The sequence below is a fragment of the Zophobas morio genome, unplaced genomic scaffold, assembly GCF_036711695.1.
Source record: "Zophobas morio isolate AGI-343-1 ecotype UQ-CSIRO unplaced genomic scaffold, CSIRO_AGI_Zmor_V1 ptg000028l, whole genome shotgun sequence".
In the NCBI taxonomy this organism is placed as follows: domain Eukaryota; kingdom Metazoa; phylum Arthropoda; class Insecta; order Coleoptera; family Tenebrionidae; genus Zophobas; species Zophobas morio.
This window is the reverse complement of record NW_026972133.1, coordinates 4,936,252-4,951,435: the sequence shown is the minus strand read 5'-3', so window position 1 is coordinate 4,951,435 and position 15,184 is coordinate 4,936,252. Positions and strand designations below refer to the sequence as shown.

The following is a 15,184-nucleotide window of genomic DNA, read 5'->3' as shown; positions in this document are numbered from 1 at the left end:
AGACAAATTTCAAAGTATACGTGACAATTTTGAACAAATAATGGAGGAATCAAGGAAATGTGCTGATACCTAGAAAATTAACAATTATTTTTCAAATAGACGTATAAAAAAAGTAAAACTGTTTCATGACGAATTATGTGAAGATACGTTTTTAAAGATCCCACTGAAAAATTTAAAACAACCGTTTTCTATCCTGCTCTTGATATTTTAAATCATTCAAATTAAAGATAGGTTTGAAAGCATGAAAAACGTCAGAAACTATTTTTCTTTTCTGGAACCACAGGAAATGTTGAATAGTACAGACGAAGAATTGGTGGAGGCAGCATCAAAGTTGGCAAATAAATACGAAGAAGATATTTCTAGTGCAATCTGTGGGCAAATCGTTAGTTTTAAAAACATTATTGTCGGTGAAATTAAAAAAAGCAAAAAATAACTGAAATTACAGATATTGCTAAGTTTCTGTTTATGGACAATGATTTTTTAACGAGTAGTTTACCAGATATTTGCGCTGCATTACTTCTATTTTTAACACTTCCAGTGACTTCTTTATCGGCAGAAAGGTCTTGAGAGTGTGATCGATCCCAAAAATTAGATCTCGACAGTGTCATACGCGAATTTATGAACTCTCGGCAACGTCGAATGAAGCCAGTATAATCAATTGACAAGTTTTAAAAATTATTATGTGTATAAATTATTATTATTTGTAAATCTGTGTTATTCGGCGCCACTACTGGTAAACCAGTAATTTCATATTAATTTTATATTACTTTTTAAATTTGGTGTATGGGGACGTTACTATAAACTGCGGGGGGGCGCAGTGGAAGTTAGCTACGCCACTGGCAGTAGACGTAAAAACGTCCGGACGAGTCCACTTACAATTTTAGGGGGAGTAAACTGTGCCGGTCATAGCGTCAGCGGCGTTCGTAATTCTATTCAATAATTACTACTGATTTACCATACAGTGTATTACGTCGTCCTTTTGTGGCTTATGATTTTTATATTTTTCAAGATGCCCCAATTTCATAACACTAATGATACGCCACTGGTCAGAATCAAAGTGACAGCCTATATAATGACTCAACCCGTTCTTCTCATAGTATATCCACTCTAGTGGCAAGCCCTTCAAAATAAAACAATTCTGTTTTCATGAAACAAATTTTTATTATTTCCAAAAATCATCCTACAACCATCGTAAAAAAATACAAATTAAAAAACAATCTCCACACGTCAGTACTGAATGCTCCTCTTGGTCTGAATATCGTCCAACACCGCCTGCAGCTCCTCATCCTCGAACCTTCCCTCCAACGACGGAATCAGCGACTTCGCCTCCTCGGTCGTCTCCGGGCACAAATTCGCGATCGCCGCCAGCTCGAACTTGTGCAGCTTCTTCTGCATCAACAAACTACAACAAAACCATAACCACAGCCCCACAACACCCACCCCACTTACTTCCGGACCGCCGAGATCGTCTCCTTGTTCTTGAACTTCCTAAACCTATCCGTGTACGTCAGCGTCTTCATGAACACGTCCGAGAACTCCTGCTCGTCCTCCGCCGACTCGTTCTGCGCCTTCCGGTGCTCCAGCAGCATGTGCACCTCCGAAATGAGCAGCGTCTCCGCGTTCTCAAACTCTGCAAGGTCCCAACATTAAAACTAAACAAAAACGACAAACGACTCAATTCAAAAACTATATTAATCAAGACGCAGGCTTAACAATGTAACCCTCTTGCACCAGAAAATCGTACAAACGGCGCGTTTTATTCACGTCGATTTTGAGAATTTTGCGGGCGGTTTTGAGCTTGATGGAGCCCATTTTCTTGTTCTCGGAAACCAGGATGTCTTTGAGCTCGAGGTAGCTGATGGGGACGAGGCGCACGGTGCGGCATAAATCGCGCTCTGAGGGGGTGAGCTTTTCGTAGCCGGGCATCCCGACGATCTCGATGGGGGTGAAACCGGACTTCTTTTTGGTGAAAGGGAGGTCCACGGGGAGGTTGCGGTTGGAGAGTTTCCAGTTGAATTGGGCGTTGGAGTGGAACGATTTCAGTTCAGTTTCACACTGATCGTGGACTTGTTTGAGCTTGAGGTACAACCGGGCGTCGGATAGAGACGTGATGCCCCTCTGCCGCAGTTCGCACAGTCTTATTATTTGTATCTTGAGCTCGCCGCTTCGGTGCAGCCCCTCCATTAACATCTCGAACTGCACGGGGGTACAAAATTGCATGAAACGAATCAGCTTTTCGTACACTGGTCGAGTGATAGTGACGTCGTAGCGGTGCAACCAGGCTTGTAGTTTCCGGGGGACGATCAACCCGTGACTTCGAATAATTTTTTTCCAGCGCTGGCGCTCCACGAGTCGCCTATTATAAGCCCCGATCATCCCACACTGCAAATTCGTTATAAGTTCAAAATGGGGGTCATCGCGTTCCGTGGATTTTAAATTCGACAATAAATCTTCAGCAGTCGAGTCAAACTCACATTCAAAGTCGGACCTAGCAGGGTTATAACCCGCCAAAGACTTGTACCCCACCGTGTTCGGAGAATAGCGAGGGGGCTCCTCCGTATCATTGATCCTAAATCTATACGGAACAATCGGCTCTATAAACACCGACGCCCCAGTCTCTTTAATCTTTGGTAAATTATCAGACCCCCGTCTCTCTAAATAAAACTGATCATAGTGGGTTTTAATCTCCCGAATAGTCCGATTCGGGAGCTCCTTCGCCACTAAATTCCAGTTCCCGTACCTCTGCAAAGCCTCCAGGAGCACCTCCTCCTCTTTCGCCGTCCAGTCACTATTTTCAAACAAGTTAAAACTGTCTCTGAGAATGTGGTAATCGTGGTCGTTTTTGTGGCCCCCGAACTCCGCCCCGCGCGAAAAACACCCCACGCAAATGTCGATTTTACACAGCGCACAAAATATATGGGGGCACACTAACTCGGACGCACAATTCGCGCACACACTGTCGCTTTCACTGAAAAGCGAAGAGGGGGCCTCGTCTGAAATTAGACATGGGTAGACGCGCCAAAGTCAAAAGGAGCCTCACCTTTGGGGAACTGCAAGTCCGCGGCGTCTTCTTCGGTCAAGTCTGTGTTCGCGTTGGCCATTTTTGCGAAACGGTAACCAAAAATCGGGGGTCGGTAAACCGGAAAGTGAGGTTATGTTTGTTGATGTGAGGACGCCAACGGCAAGCGATGAAATACACCAGACGAAACTATGAAACACACGTACTGAAGATGAACCAGAGAACATAGACAAGCGTCATAGTTTAAATTAAATGACGGTTCAGGCACGTTCAGGAGTCCGCGGCTTATGTTGGCAGCAGTGTTTGTTTCTAACTAGGAATAAAATTAACTAGAAAAAATGTCATAATATTTTTAACGACCATAATTTCTTGCTGTTTCAACTTTGGAATTCTCAATTTTTCGAAATTTCAGTTTGGGGACTGTTCCGTTTACTCCTATTTATTATTCAATTTTTGGATTTTACAATTTCTCAATTTTTCAATTTCTCGGTTTTCAGTTATTCTCTTCAATTTTACGATTTTTAAATATTTCGATTTTTCAATTTTTGACTTTTATAAATTCTTTATTTGTCAATTTTTCAATTAATTGATTTTTCAGGTTTTTTGATTTTTCAATTTTTCTATTTTTTCAGGTTTCGATTTTTCAACTTCACTTTTTTTATTTTTTGATTTCTCAATTTTTCAATTTTTTAATTTCTCAGTTTTTGGACATTTCAGTTTTGGAATTTTTCAGTTTACTTGTTATTCAATTTTTCGATCTTAGGATTTTACAGGTTTTTGATTTTTCAATTTTTCGATTTTTTTAAGGTTTCGATATTTCGACTTCACTTTTTTTATTCCCAATTTTTCCCAGTATTTCTGTTCTTGGACTTTTCCAGTTTTGACTTCTGGATTTTTTGATTTCTCAATTTTTTGGTACATATTTTAATTTTTTAATATTTAAAATTTTTGACTTTTCGATTTCTCGATTTTTCATTTCATCTCTTCCATTATTTCAATTTTTCAAATATTTCGATTTCTTAATCTTTTGATTTTTCGACTTTCCGGTTTTAGATTTTCTGTTTTTCAATTGTCGTTTTTTCAATTTTTCGATTTTTAAATTTTAGATTTTTCAGTTTTTTGATGTTTTAATTTTTCTATATTTAAAATTTTAGATTTTCCGATTTCTCGATTTTCCATTTCAGTTCATCGATATTTCAGTTTTTCAAGTTTTCGAATTTTTCAAATTTTCGATTTTTCAATTTTTCAAATTTGACATTTATAACTGTCAATTTTTCTATTTTTCAATTAATCGATGTTTTGATTTTCCCATTTCTTGACTTTTGAGGATTTCGATATTCCTGTTCTTCAATTCTTATTTTTTTCGATTTTTCAGGTTTTCGATTTTTCATTTTTTAGTTTTTTTAAGGTTTCGATTTTTTGAGTTCACTTTTTGGATTTCTCGCTTCCTCAATTTTTCGACTTTTTAGGTTCTCAGTTTTTTGATACTTCAGTTTTCAGATTTTCCAGATTTTCCATTTTCCAGTTTTTCGATATTTCAGTTTTGGGATGTTTCAATATTTCGATTCTTCGACTTTTCGATTTTTAAATTAGATTCTCAATTTTTTGGTATTTTAATTTTTCAATATTTAAAATTTTAGATTGTTCGATTTCTCGATTTTTCATTTCATCTCTTGCGTATTTCAATTTTTCAAATGTTTCGATTTCTTGATCTTTCGATTTTTCGACTTCCCGGTTTTAGATTTTCTGCTTTCCAATTGTCGTTTTTTCAATTTTTCGGTTTTGAAATTTTAGATTTTTCAGTTTTTTGATACTTTAATTTTTCAATATTTAAAAATTTTAATTTTCCGATTTCTCGATTTTTCATTTCAGTTCATCGATATTTCAAAATTTTCCAAGTTTTCGAATTTTTCAAATGTTTCCATTTCTTCATCTTTTGATTTTTCGACTTCCCGGTTTTAGATTTTCTGTTTTTCAATTGTCATTTTGTCAAATTTTCGATTTTTTAATTTTTCAAATTTGACTTTTATAAACTCTCAATTTTTCGATTTTTCAATTAATCGATGTTTTGATTTTCCCATTTCTTGACCTTCGAGTGTTTCGATTTTCCTGTTCTTCAATTCTTTAATTTTTTGATTTTTCAGGTTTTTGATTTTTCAACTTTTCGATTTTTTAAGGTTTCTATTTTCGATTTCAGTTTTTTGATTTTTTGATTTTTCAGTTTTTAGATATTTCAGTTTTAGGATTTTTCAATATTTCAATTCTTCGCCTTTTCTATTTTTGACTTCTGGATTTTTCGATGTGTCTACCTTTTTACTTTTTGGATTTTTCAATTTTTGGATTGTTAAATTTTAGATTTTTCAACCTTTTGATATTTTCCTTTTTCAATATTTCTTAATCTTTCGATTTTTGGACTTCCTGGTTTTAGATGTTCTGTTTTTCAATTTTTCGATTTTTAAATTTTAGATTTTTCAGTTTTTTGATATTTTAATTTTTCAATATTTAAAATAGATTTTCCGATTTCTCGATTTTTCATTTCAGTTCATCCATATTTCAGTTTTTCAAGTTTTCGAATTTTTCAATGCTTTAATTTCTTAATCTATCGATTTTTCGACTTTTCGGTTTTAGATTTTCTGTTTTTCAATTGTCGTTTTTCCAAATTTTCGATTTTTCAATTAATCGATGTTTTGATTTTCCCATTTTTTGACTTCTGAGGGTTTCGATATTCCTGTTCTTCAATTCTTTAATTTTTCGATTTTTCAGGTTTTTGATTTTTCATTTTTTAGTTTTTTTAAGGTTTCGATTTTTCGAGTTCACTTTTTGGATTTCTCGCTTGCTCAATTTTTCGACTTTTTATGTTCTCAGTTTTTTGATACTTCAGTTTTCGGATTTTCCAGGTTTTCCATTTTTCAGTTTTTCTTTCATTTTTCAGTTTTTCGATATTTCAATATTTTGATTCTTCGACTTTTCGATTTTAGATTTTCTGTTTTCAATTGTCGTGTTTTTTTTCGATTTTTCAATGTTTTGATTTCCAGATTTTTAGTTTTTCTTTCATTTTTCAGTTTTTCGATATTTCAGTTTTGGAATTTTTCAATATCTCCATTTTTGACTCCTGGATTTTTCGATGTGTCGATTTTTTTACTTTTTCGATTTTTAAATTTTTCGATTTTTTAATTTTAGATTTTTTTCATTTTTAAAATTTTCGAATTTTTCAAATGTTTCGATTTCTTAAGCTTTTGATTTTTCGACTTCCCGGTTTTAGATTTTCTATTTTTTAATTGTCATTTTGTCAAATTTTAGATTTTTAAATTTTTCAAATTTGACTTTTATAAACTCTGAATTTTTCGATTTTTCAATTAATCCATGTTTTGAATTCCCTATTTCTTGACCTTCGAGTGTTTCGATTTTCCTGTTCTTCAATTCTTTAATTTTTTTATTTTTCAGGTTTTTGATTTTTCAATTTTTCGATTTTTTAAGGTTTCTATTTTTCAACTTCAGTTTTTTGATTTTTCGATTTTGCAGTTTTTAGATATTTTAGATATTTGACTTCTGGAGTTTTCGTTCTGTCTACCTTTTCACTTTTTGGATTTTTTAATTTTTGAATTTTTAAAATCTATCTTGATATTTTATTTTTTCAATATTTCTTAATCTTTCGATTTTTCGACTTCATCACCTTTCAATTTCTCATTCTTTTGATCTTTCAATCTCTCAATTTTTCAATATTTCAATTCTTCGGCTTTTCTATTTTTTGTTTTTGACTTCTGGATTTTTCGATGTGTCTACCTTTTTACTTTTTCGATTTTTCAATTTTTGGATTTTTTAATTTTTCAGTTTTTCTTTCATTTTTCAGTTTTTCGATATTTCAATATTTTGATTCTTCGACTTTTCGATTTTAGATTTTCTGTTTTCAATTGTCGTGGTTTTTTTCGATTTTTCAATGTTTTGATTTCCCAATTTTTAGTTTTTCTTTCATTTTTAGTTTTTCAATATTTCAGTTTTGGGATTTTTCAATATTTCAATTCTAGGACTTTTCTATTTTTGACTCCTGGATTTTTCGATGTGTCCATTTTTTTACTTTTTCAATTTTTCAATTTTTCAATTTTAGATTTTTTTATTTTTAAAATTTTAGATTTTTCGGTTTCTCGATTTTTCATTTCAGTTCTTCGATATTTCAATTTTCTCGAAGTTTTCGAATTTTTCAAATGTTTCGATTTATTAATCTTTTGATTTTTCGACTTCCCGGTTTTAGATTTTCTGTTTTTGAATTGTCATTTTGCCAAATTTTCGATTTTTTTATTTTTTTAGATTTTTCAATATTTTGATATTTTAATTTTTTAATATTTCTTAATCTTTCGATTTTCCGACTTCCTGGTTTTAGATGTTCTGTTTTTCAATTTTTCGATTTGTTAATTTTTCATTCCCGATTTATCGAGATTTGATTGTTCAGGTTTTCGATTTATAAGTTTTTCAATTTTTTCTTTTGGCCTATTTCGGTTTCTCAGTTTTTCCAGTTTTCCAATTTTTCGTTTTTTGATTTTTCCGCTTTTCCAATTTTTCAACTTTTAACTTTTTGTTTGTCGATTTCTCTATTTTTTTATTTTTCCACTTCATTCCCTTTCGATTTCTTGTTCTTTTGATCTTTCAATCTCCCAATTTTTCAATTTTTCGAATTTTTAAGTTTTTTGATTTCTCGATTTATCGAGATTTGGATTTTTCGATATTTTGATTGTCAATTTCTCAATTTATAAATTGCTGAATTTTAGATTTTTCAATGTTTCGGTTTTACGATTTTTTAAGGTTTCGTTTTTTCGATTATTTTTTTTTCTCACTCTTCATATCATACAGTGTATCGAGAACAACCACAAAAATTATCACAAAAAGTTTTAGACTATTTAAATTTGGCGCTTGCCTTTGCCGCTTGAGGACTCCAATGTCAATAAGGGTGGTTTTGCAAAATCTGCATGTATGTCGCATCTATATTAATCCATGTCAAACTCAAAATTGAAATTTTGCACGAAACTTTATATGAGTGGGGTTGGCACTGTTGTGCAAAAGTCACCAAATTTGACAACTATACTAAAAACCATGAAAATTTACAAATCTTAGAAAAAAAAACTCCGATTTGAACCTAAAAGACGTGGTAAAAACACATCCACAGTACCCTAAACCCACCTGTTTACTTCGATTGTCACTTTTAAAACCTCCAATTTGTAGGTTATGTCGATCGGGGGGCGCCTTTTCTCGCTCGTGGCGCGGGTCCCACGCACCCTGCACCATGTAAACCGACCATTAACAACTTCGTCGCTCCTCCGCACCAACTCCATCGCCTCCTTTGAAGACGTAAAGTCGGTTAAGAATCTCAAAGACACTGTCCTGATAGACGTTCGAGAGCCCTCTGAACTCCAAGAAACCGGGGTCCTTCCCCACAGTATCAATATCCCGCTGGGTGAAGTCGAGTCGGTTTTGGGTTGTCTATCGCCCGACGAGTTTCAAAAGCGCTATAACACCCCGAAACCGGACTTTTCCACGCCGATTATTTTTTCGTGTTACATGGGGAAGCGGAGCGCTAGCGCTCAGCAGACGGCGGCTCGGTTAGGTTTTAAGAATGCCAAGAATTACGCTGGGGGCTGGGCGGACTGGGAAGACAAGACCAAGAGCGTATAATTTGGGTAAAAATAGAGCAAATCCTGATGGTTTTGATTTGTCAATTTGTTTGTGTATTGATATGCAATTAATATTTCAAAAGTGAAATTTTATAGACGGTTGTGAAGGTCAGTGTATTTTTAGTGTGAGTGGGTTCTGTATTGATTTAGTTAAATGTTCGGGATGTTTAAGATTGGGGAAAATATTTTTACGCGTTTTTAAAATTTTTTTGATGAGTTGAGTGTAGGTTGAGTTTTGTTTTGTTCAGGTACGGCTTCAGGCGGTCTTGTGTAAATAATTATTAATTTCGTAGTTACGCAGAATTTGCCATTAAATATGACTGACCTTCCTCTAATTAGTGTGATAGGGGGATCTGTAGGTCAATTAAGAGTGTCTTAAGAACGCAAATATGATGTTACGTCATTGTGAATAGCAACAAGAATAAAAAATTAGACAATTTCTATAGTTTTATGTGACATTTGGTTTATATAAGACGATTATTTTGTAAACTGTTGCAGCTGCTCTCTGTTTCAGAAGCCATGACCTTGCCATTCGTATATTTTCCCATAGCATTTTTCCGGTCGATTATTTAGATGATCGGTGACAGATATATTAATTACGGATTAAAATAAATTAGTACCCAATTTGTATAAGAAAATTTAGCAAACCTAATACATATTTATACAGCACGATTTAGCTTGTTTTCGGAAATAGTTTCTTGGTATGTTAATAGACCCATTGACGTCATTATTTTCTGGTAGGGGTAAACATGCTCACCTTGACACGTCAAATGTAACACTAATCAAAACGTTTCTGTGTTCCGGTAATTTGAGCGAAATTCGATGAACCGGTTCTAAGATAATCGAACGTCCTATGTAAGGATTAGTAACCTACTCAGAAACATCATTTATGTGTAGATTAAATAGCAATTAGCCAAGATGGATTCCCTGGGTTACACCAAATGGCATTTTAATTTTACAAAATGCTGTTTAACGTACTTTTCAAGAGAGATTGGTTTGGTCATTTTTGAGAGACGTCATCAACTTCCCCAGGAGATAGCTAAGTAAATTTTATTTATTAATGTTTCGTGATTCTTAAAACAGTATTACTACTATGAATTCCAAAAGAGGGTAAATATTTATAAACGAAACTAAATTTTTTGCGGAAATTAAGTTGGTCTGAAATTGTTTGCACCGAAAAAAATTTTCGAATTTTGGAAAATTCGACTTTGAAACCTAATATTTTGAAAACGTGCGATGAATATAAACATGTTATATTTTTGGTATCTGCACGTCGAGATCTACGTGCCTGAATTTTTTGAGAATTTTTAGACAACTTTTTTAAAAGTGAAATTTTTCCGTTCTTCAAATTTCGGCCAATTTTTGACATTTTCGAAACTTAACTAAACACATTTTCTTGTGGATTTTGAGCTCTAGAACTCACTTCTGGCCTTGTTTCTTTGATAATTCGAACCGTTCTTCCAGAATTTTTAGAAATTTTGAAAAATTCGCATTTCGTACCGATTTTTTCGAAAATGTTGCCTCGTGATCAACAACGTGCTATCTACGTCCCTGAATTTTTTCAGAATTTTTAGACGACTTTTTTAAAAGTGAAAATTTTCCAATGGTCCCCCCTTCTTCAAATTTCGCCGAAATTTTGACATTTTCGAAACGTAACTGGCTACATTTTCTTGTAGATTTCGAGCCGTAGAACTCACTTCCGGCCTCGATTCTTTGATAGCTGCAACCGTTTTTCCAATATCGACGGTTGAAATATCGAAATTTTTGAAATTTCGATAAATTAGGCCTTTCGTACCGATTTCTTCGAAAATGTCGCTCCGCGACCATCAACAGGCTATATTTTTGGAATCAGCACGTCGAGATCTACGTCCCTGAATTTTTTCAGAATTTTTTGACGACTTTTTTAAAAGTGAAAATTTTCCAATGGTCCCCCCTTCTTCAAATTTCGACGAAATTTTGACATTTTCTAAACCTAACTGAGTACATTTTCTTGTAGATTTCGAGCCGTAGAACTCACTTCCGGCCTCGATTCTTTGATAGCTGCAACCGTTTTTCCAGTATCGACGGTTGAAATATCGAAATTTTTGAAATTTACATAAATTAGGCATTTCGTACCGATTACTTCGAAAATGTCGCTCCGCGACCATCAACAAGCTATATTTTTGGAACCAGCACGTCGAGATCTACGTCCCTGAATTTTTTCAGAATTTTTAGACGACTTTTTTAAAAGTGAAAATTTTCCAATGGTCCCCCCTTCTTCAAATTTCGCCGAAATTTTGACATTTTCGAAACCTAACTGAGTGCATTTTCTTGTAGATTTCGAGCCGTAGAACTCACTTCCGGCCTCGATTCTTTGATAGCTGCAACCGTTTTTCCAGTATCGACGGTTGAAATATCGAAATTTTTGAAATTTCCATAAATTAGGCCTTTCGTACCGATTTCTTCGAAAATGTCGCTCCGCGACCATCAACAGGCTATATTTTTGGAATCAGCACGTCGAGATCTACGTCCCTGAATTTTTTCAGAATTTTTAGACGACTTTTTTAAAAGTGAAAATTTTCCAATGGTGCCCCCTTCTTCAAATTTCGCCGAAATTTTTACATTTTCGAAACCTAACTGAGTACATTTTCTTGTAGATTTCGAGACGCAGAACTCACTTCCGGCCTCGATTCTTTGATAGCTGCAACCGTTTCTCCAGAATCGACGGTTGAATTATCGAAATTTTTGAAATTTCGATAAATTAGGCCTTTCGTACCGATTTCTTCGAAAATGTCGCTCCGCGACCATCAACAGGCTATATTTTTGGAATCAGCACGTCGAGATCTACGTCCCTGAATTTTTTCAGAATTTTCAGACGACTTTTTTAAAAGTGAAAATTTTCCAATGGTCCCCCCTTCTTCAAATTTCGCCGAAATTTTGACATTTTCTAAACCTAACTGAGTACATTTTCTTGTAGATTTCGAGCCGTAGAACACACTTCCGGCCTCAATTCTTTGATAGCTGCAACCGTTTTTCCAGTATCGACGGTTGAAATATCGAAATTTTTGAAATTTCCATAAATTAGGCCTTTCGTACCGATTTCTTCGAAAATGTCGCTCCGCGACCATCAACAGGCTATATTTTTGGAATCAGCACGTCGAGATCTACGTCCCTGAATTTTTTCAGAATTTTTAGACGACTTTTTTAAAAATGAAAATTTTCCAATGGTCCCCCCTTCTTCAAATTTCGCCGAAATTTTGACATTTTCGAAACCTAACTGAGTACATTTTCTTGTAGATTTCGAGCCGTAGAACTCACTTCCGGCCTCGAATCTTTGATAGCTGCAACCGTTTTTCCAGAATCGACGGTTGAAATATCGAAATTTTTGAAATTTCCATAAATCAGGCATTTCGTACCGATTTCTTCGAAAATGTCGCTCCGCGACCATCAACAAGCTATATTTTTGGAATCAGCACGTCGAGATCTACGTCCCTGAATTTTTTCAGAATTTTTAGACGACTTTTTCAAAAGTGAAAATTTTCCAATGGTCCCCCCTTCTTCAAATTTCGCCGAAATTTTGACATTTTCGAAACCTAACTGAGTACATTTTCTTGTAGATTTCGAGCCGTAGAACTCACTTCCGGCCTCGATTCTTTGATAGCTGCAACCGTTTTTCCAGTATCGACGGTTGAAATATCGAAATTTTTGAAATTTCCATAAATTAGGCCTTTCGTACCGATTTCTTCGAAAATGTCGCTCCGCGACCATCAACAGGCTATATTTTTGGAATCAGCACGTCGAGATCTACGTCCCTGAATTTTTTCAGAATTTTTAGACGACTTTTTTAAAAGTGAAAATTTTCCAATGGTGCCCCCTTCTTCAAATTTCGCCGAAATTTTGACATTTTCGAAACCTAACTGAGTACATTTTCTTGTAGATTTCGAGACGCAGAACTCACTTCCGGCCTCGATTCTTTGATAGCTGCAACCGTTTCTCCAGAATCGACGGTTGAATTATCGAAATTTTTGAAATTTCGATAAATTAGGCCTTTCGTACCGATTTCTTCGAAAATGTCGCTCCGCGACCATCAACAGGCTATATTTTTGGAATCAGCACGTCGAGATCTACGTCCCTGAATTTTTTCAGAATTTTTAGACGACTTTTTTAAAAGTGAAAATTTTCCAATGGTCCCCCCTTCTTCAAATTTCGCCGAAATTTTGACATTTTCGAAACCTAACTGAGTGCATTTTCTTGTAGATTTCGAGCCGTAGAACTCACTTCCGGCCTCGATTCTTTGATAGCTGCAACCGTTTTTCCAGTATCGACGGTTGAAATATCGAAATTTTTGAAATTTCCATAAATTAGGCCTTTCGTACCGATTTCTTCGAAAATGTCGCTCCGCGACCATCAACAGGCTATATTTTTGGAATCAGCACGTCGAGATCTACGTCCCTGAATTTTTTCAGAATTTTTAGACGACTTTTTTAAAAGTGAAAATTTTCCAATGGTGCCCCCTTCTTCAAATTTCGCCGAAATTTTGACATTTTCGAAACCTAACTGAGTACATTTTCTTGTAGATTTCGAGACGTAGAACTCACTTCCGGCCTCGATTCTTTGATAGCTGCAACCGTTTCTCCAGAATCGACGGTTGAATTATCGAAATTTTTCAAATTTCGATAAATTAGGCCTTTCGTACCGATTTCTTCGAAAATGTCGCTCCGCGACCATCAACAGGCTATATTTTTGGAATCAGCACGTCGAGATCTACGTCCCTGAATTTTTTCAGAATTTTTAGACGACTTTTTTAAAAGTGAAAATTTTCCAATGGTCCCCCCTTCTTCAAATTTCGCCGAAATTTTGACATTTTCGAAACCTAACTGAGTACATTTTCTTGTAGATTTCGAGCCGTAGAACTCACTTCCGGCCTCGATTCTTTGATAGCTGCAACCGTTTTTCCAGTATCGACGGTTGAAATATCGAAATTTTTGAAATTTACATAAATTAGGTATTTCGTACCAATTTCTTCGAAAATGTCGCTCCGCGACCATCAATAGGCTATATTTTTGGAATCAGCACGTCGAGATCTACGTCCCTGAATTTTTTCAGAATTTTTAGACGACTTTTTTAAAAGTGAAAATTTTCCAATGTTCCCCCCTTCTTCAAATTTCGACGAAATTTTGACATTTTCTAAACCTAACTGAGTACATTTTCTTGTAGATTTCGAGCCGTAGAACACACTTCCGGCCTCGATTCTTTGATAGCTGCAACCGTTTTTCCAATATCGACGATTGAAATATCGAAATTTTTGAAATTTCCATAAATTAGGCATTTCGTAGCGATTTCTTCGAAAATGTCGCTCCGCGACCATCAACAAGCTATATTTTTGGAACCAGCTCGTCGAGATCTACGTCCCTGAATTTTTTCAGAATTTTTAGACGACTTTTTTAAAAGTGAAAATTTTCCAATGGTCACCCCTTCTTCAAATTTCGCCGAAATTTTGACATTTTCGAAACCTAACTGAGTACATTTTCTTGTAGATTTCGAGCCGCAGAACTCACTTCCGGCCTCGATTCTTTGATAGCTGCAACCGTTTCTCCAGTATCGACGGTTCAAATATAGAAATTTTTGAAATTTACATAAATTAGGCATTTCGTACCGTTTACTTCGAAAATGTGGCTCCGCGACCACCAACAAGCTATATTTTTGGAATCAGCACGTCGAGATCTACGTCCCTGAATTTTTTCAGAATTTTTAGACGACTTTTTTAAAAGTGAAAATTTTCCAATGGTCCCCCCTTCTTCAAATTTCGCCGAAATTTTGACATTTTCGAAACCTAACTGAGTACATTTTCTTGTAGATTTCGAGACGTAGGACTCACTTCCGGCCTCGATTCTTTGATAGCTGCAACCGTTTCTCCAGAATCGACGGTTGAAATATCGAAATTTTTGAAATTTCGATAAATTAGGCTTTCGTACCGATTTCTTCGAAAATGTCGCTCCGTGACCATCAACAAGCTATATTTTTGGAATCAGCACGTCGAGATCTACGTCCCTGAATTTTTTCAGAATTTTTAGACGACTTTTTTAAAAGTGAAAATTTTCCAATGGTCCCCCCTTCTTCAAATTTCGCCGAAATTTTGACATTTTCGAAACCTAACTGACTACATTTTCTTGTAGATTTCGAGCCGTAGAACTCACTTCCGGCCTCGATTCTTTGATAGCTGCAACCGTTTTTCCAGTATCGACGGTTGAAATATCGAAATTTTTGAAATTTCCATAAATTAGGCATTTCGTACCGATTTTTTCGAAAATGTCGCTCCGCGACCATCAACAGCCTATATTTTTGGAATCAGCACGTCGAAATCTACGTCCCTGAATTTTTTCAGAATTTTTAAACGACTTTTTCAAAAGTGAAAATTTTCCAATGGTCCCCCCTTCTTCAAATTTCGCCGAAATTTTGACATTTTCGAAACCTAACTGAGTACATTTTCTTGTAGATTTCGAGCCGTAGAACTCACTTCCGG

At 35.2% G+C, this 15,184-nt stretch overlaps 2 protein-coding genes across 4 annotated transcripts; one reads left to right on the top strand and one right to left on the bottom strand.

The window, feature by feature from the left end:
* Nucleotides 1-1,136: 1,136 nt before the first annotated feature.
* LOC135136939 (DNA-directed RNA polymerase II subunit Rpb4-like) lies at nucleotides 1,137-3,303 on the bottom strand. Of its 2 annotated transcripts, XM_064066435.1 has the most exons (3): nucleotides 3,041-3,225; nucleotides 1,450-1,630; nucleotides 1,137-1,402 (listed from the first exon to the last, which is right to left on the bottom strand). In XM_064066435.1, exons 1-3 carry the CDS (start codon nucleotides 3,099-3,101, stop codon nucleotides 1,228-1,230), a joined length of 417 nt encoding a protein of 138 aa, XP_063922505.1. In that variant the 5' UTR covers nucleotides 3,102-3,225; the 3' UTR covers nucleotides 1,137-1,227. The 2 variants fall into 2 exon arrangements, with proteins under 2 accessions (XP_063922505.1, XP_063922504.1); XM_064066434.1 differs by lacking the exons at nucleotides 1,137-1,402; nucleotides 1,450-1,630 and adding an exon at nucleotides 1,637-2,993 and having other exon boundaries at nucleotides 3,041-3,303.
* A 4,755-nt stretch (nucleotides 3,304-8,058) lies between these two features.
* Nucleotides 8,059-9,120, top strand: LOC135136916 (rhodanese domain-containing protein CG4456-like). 2 transcript variants are annotated; one of them, XM_064066395.1, is made up of 2 exons: nucleotides 8,059-8,159; nucleotides 8,234-9,120. In XM_064066395.1, the coding sequence occupies exon 2, from the start codon at nucleotides 8,237-8,239 to the stop codon at nucleotides 8,681-8,683; it is 447 nt and encodes a 148-aa protein (XP_063922465.1). In that variant the 5' UTR covers nucleotides 8,059-8,159; nucleotides 8,234-8,236; the 3' UTR covers nucleotides 8,684-9,120. The 2 variants fall into 2 exon arrangements, with proteins under 2 accessions (XP_063922465.1, XP_063922464.1); XM_064066394.1 differs by having other exon boundaries at nucleotides 8,059-8,176.
* The last annotated feature ends 6,064 nt before the right edge of the window (nucleotides 9,121-15,184 follow it).

Coding starts and splice junctions, on each gene's coding strand:
- LOC135136939 (XM_064066434.1), bottom strand. CDS start 3,101: ATGGCCAACGCGAACACAGACTTGACCGAAGAAGACGCCGCGGACTTG. Junction 2,994..3,040: donor GGACTTGCAGTTCCCCAAAG/GTGAGGCTCCTT, acceptor GTCTAATTTCAG/ACGAGGCCCCCTCTTCGCTT.
- LOC135136916 (XM_064066395.1), top strand. CDS start 8,237: ATGTCGATCGGGGGGCGCCTTTTCTCGCTCGTGGCGCGGGTCCCACGC.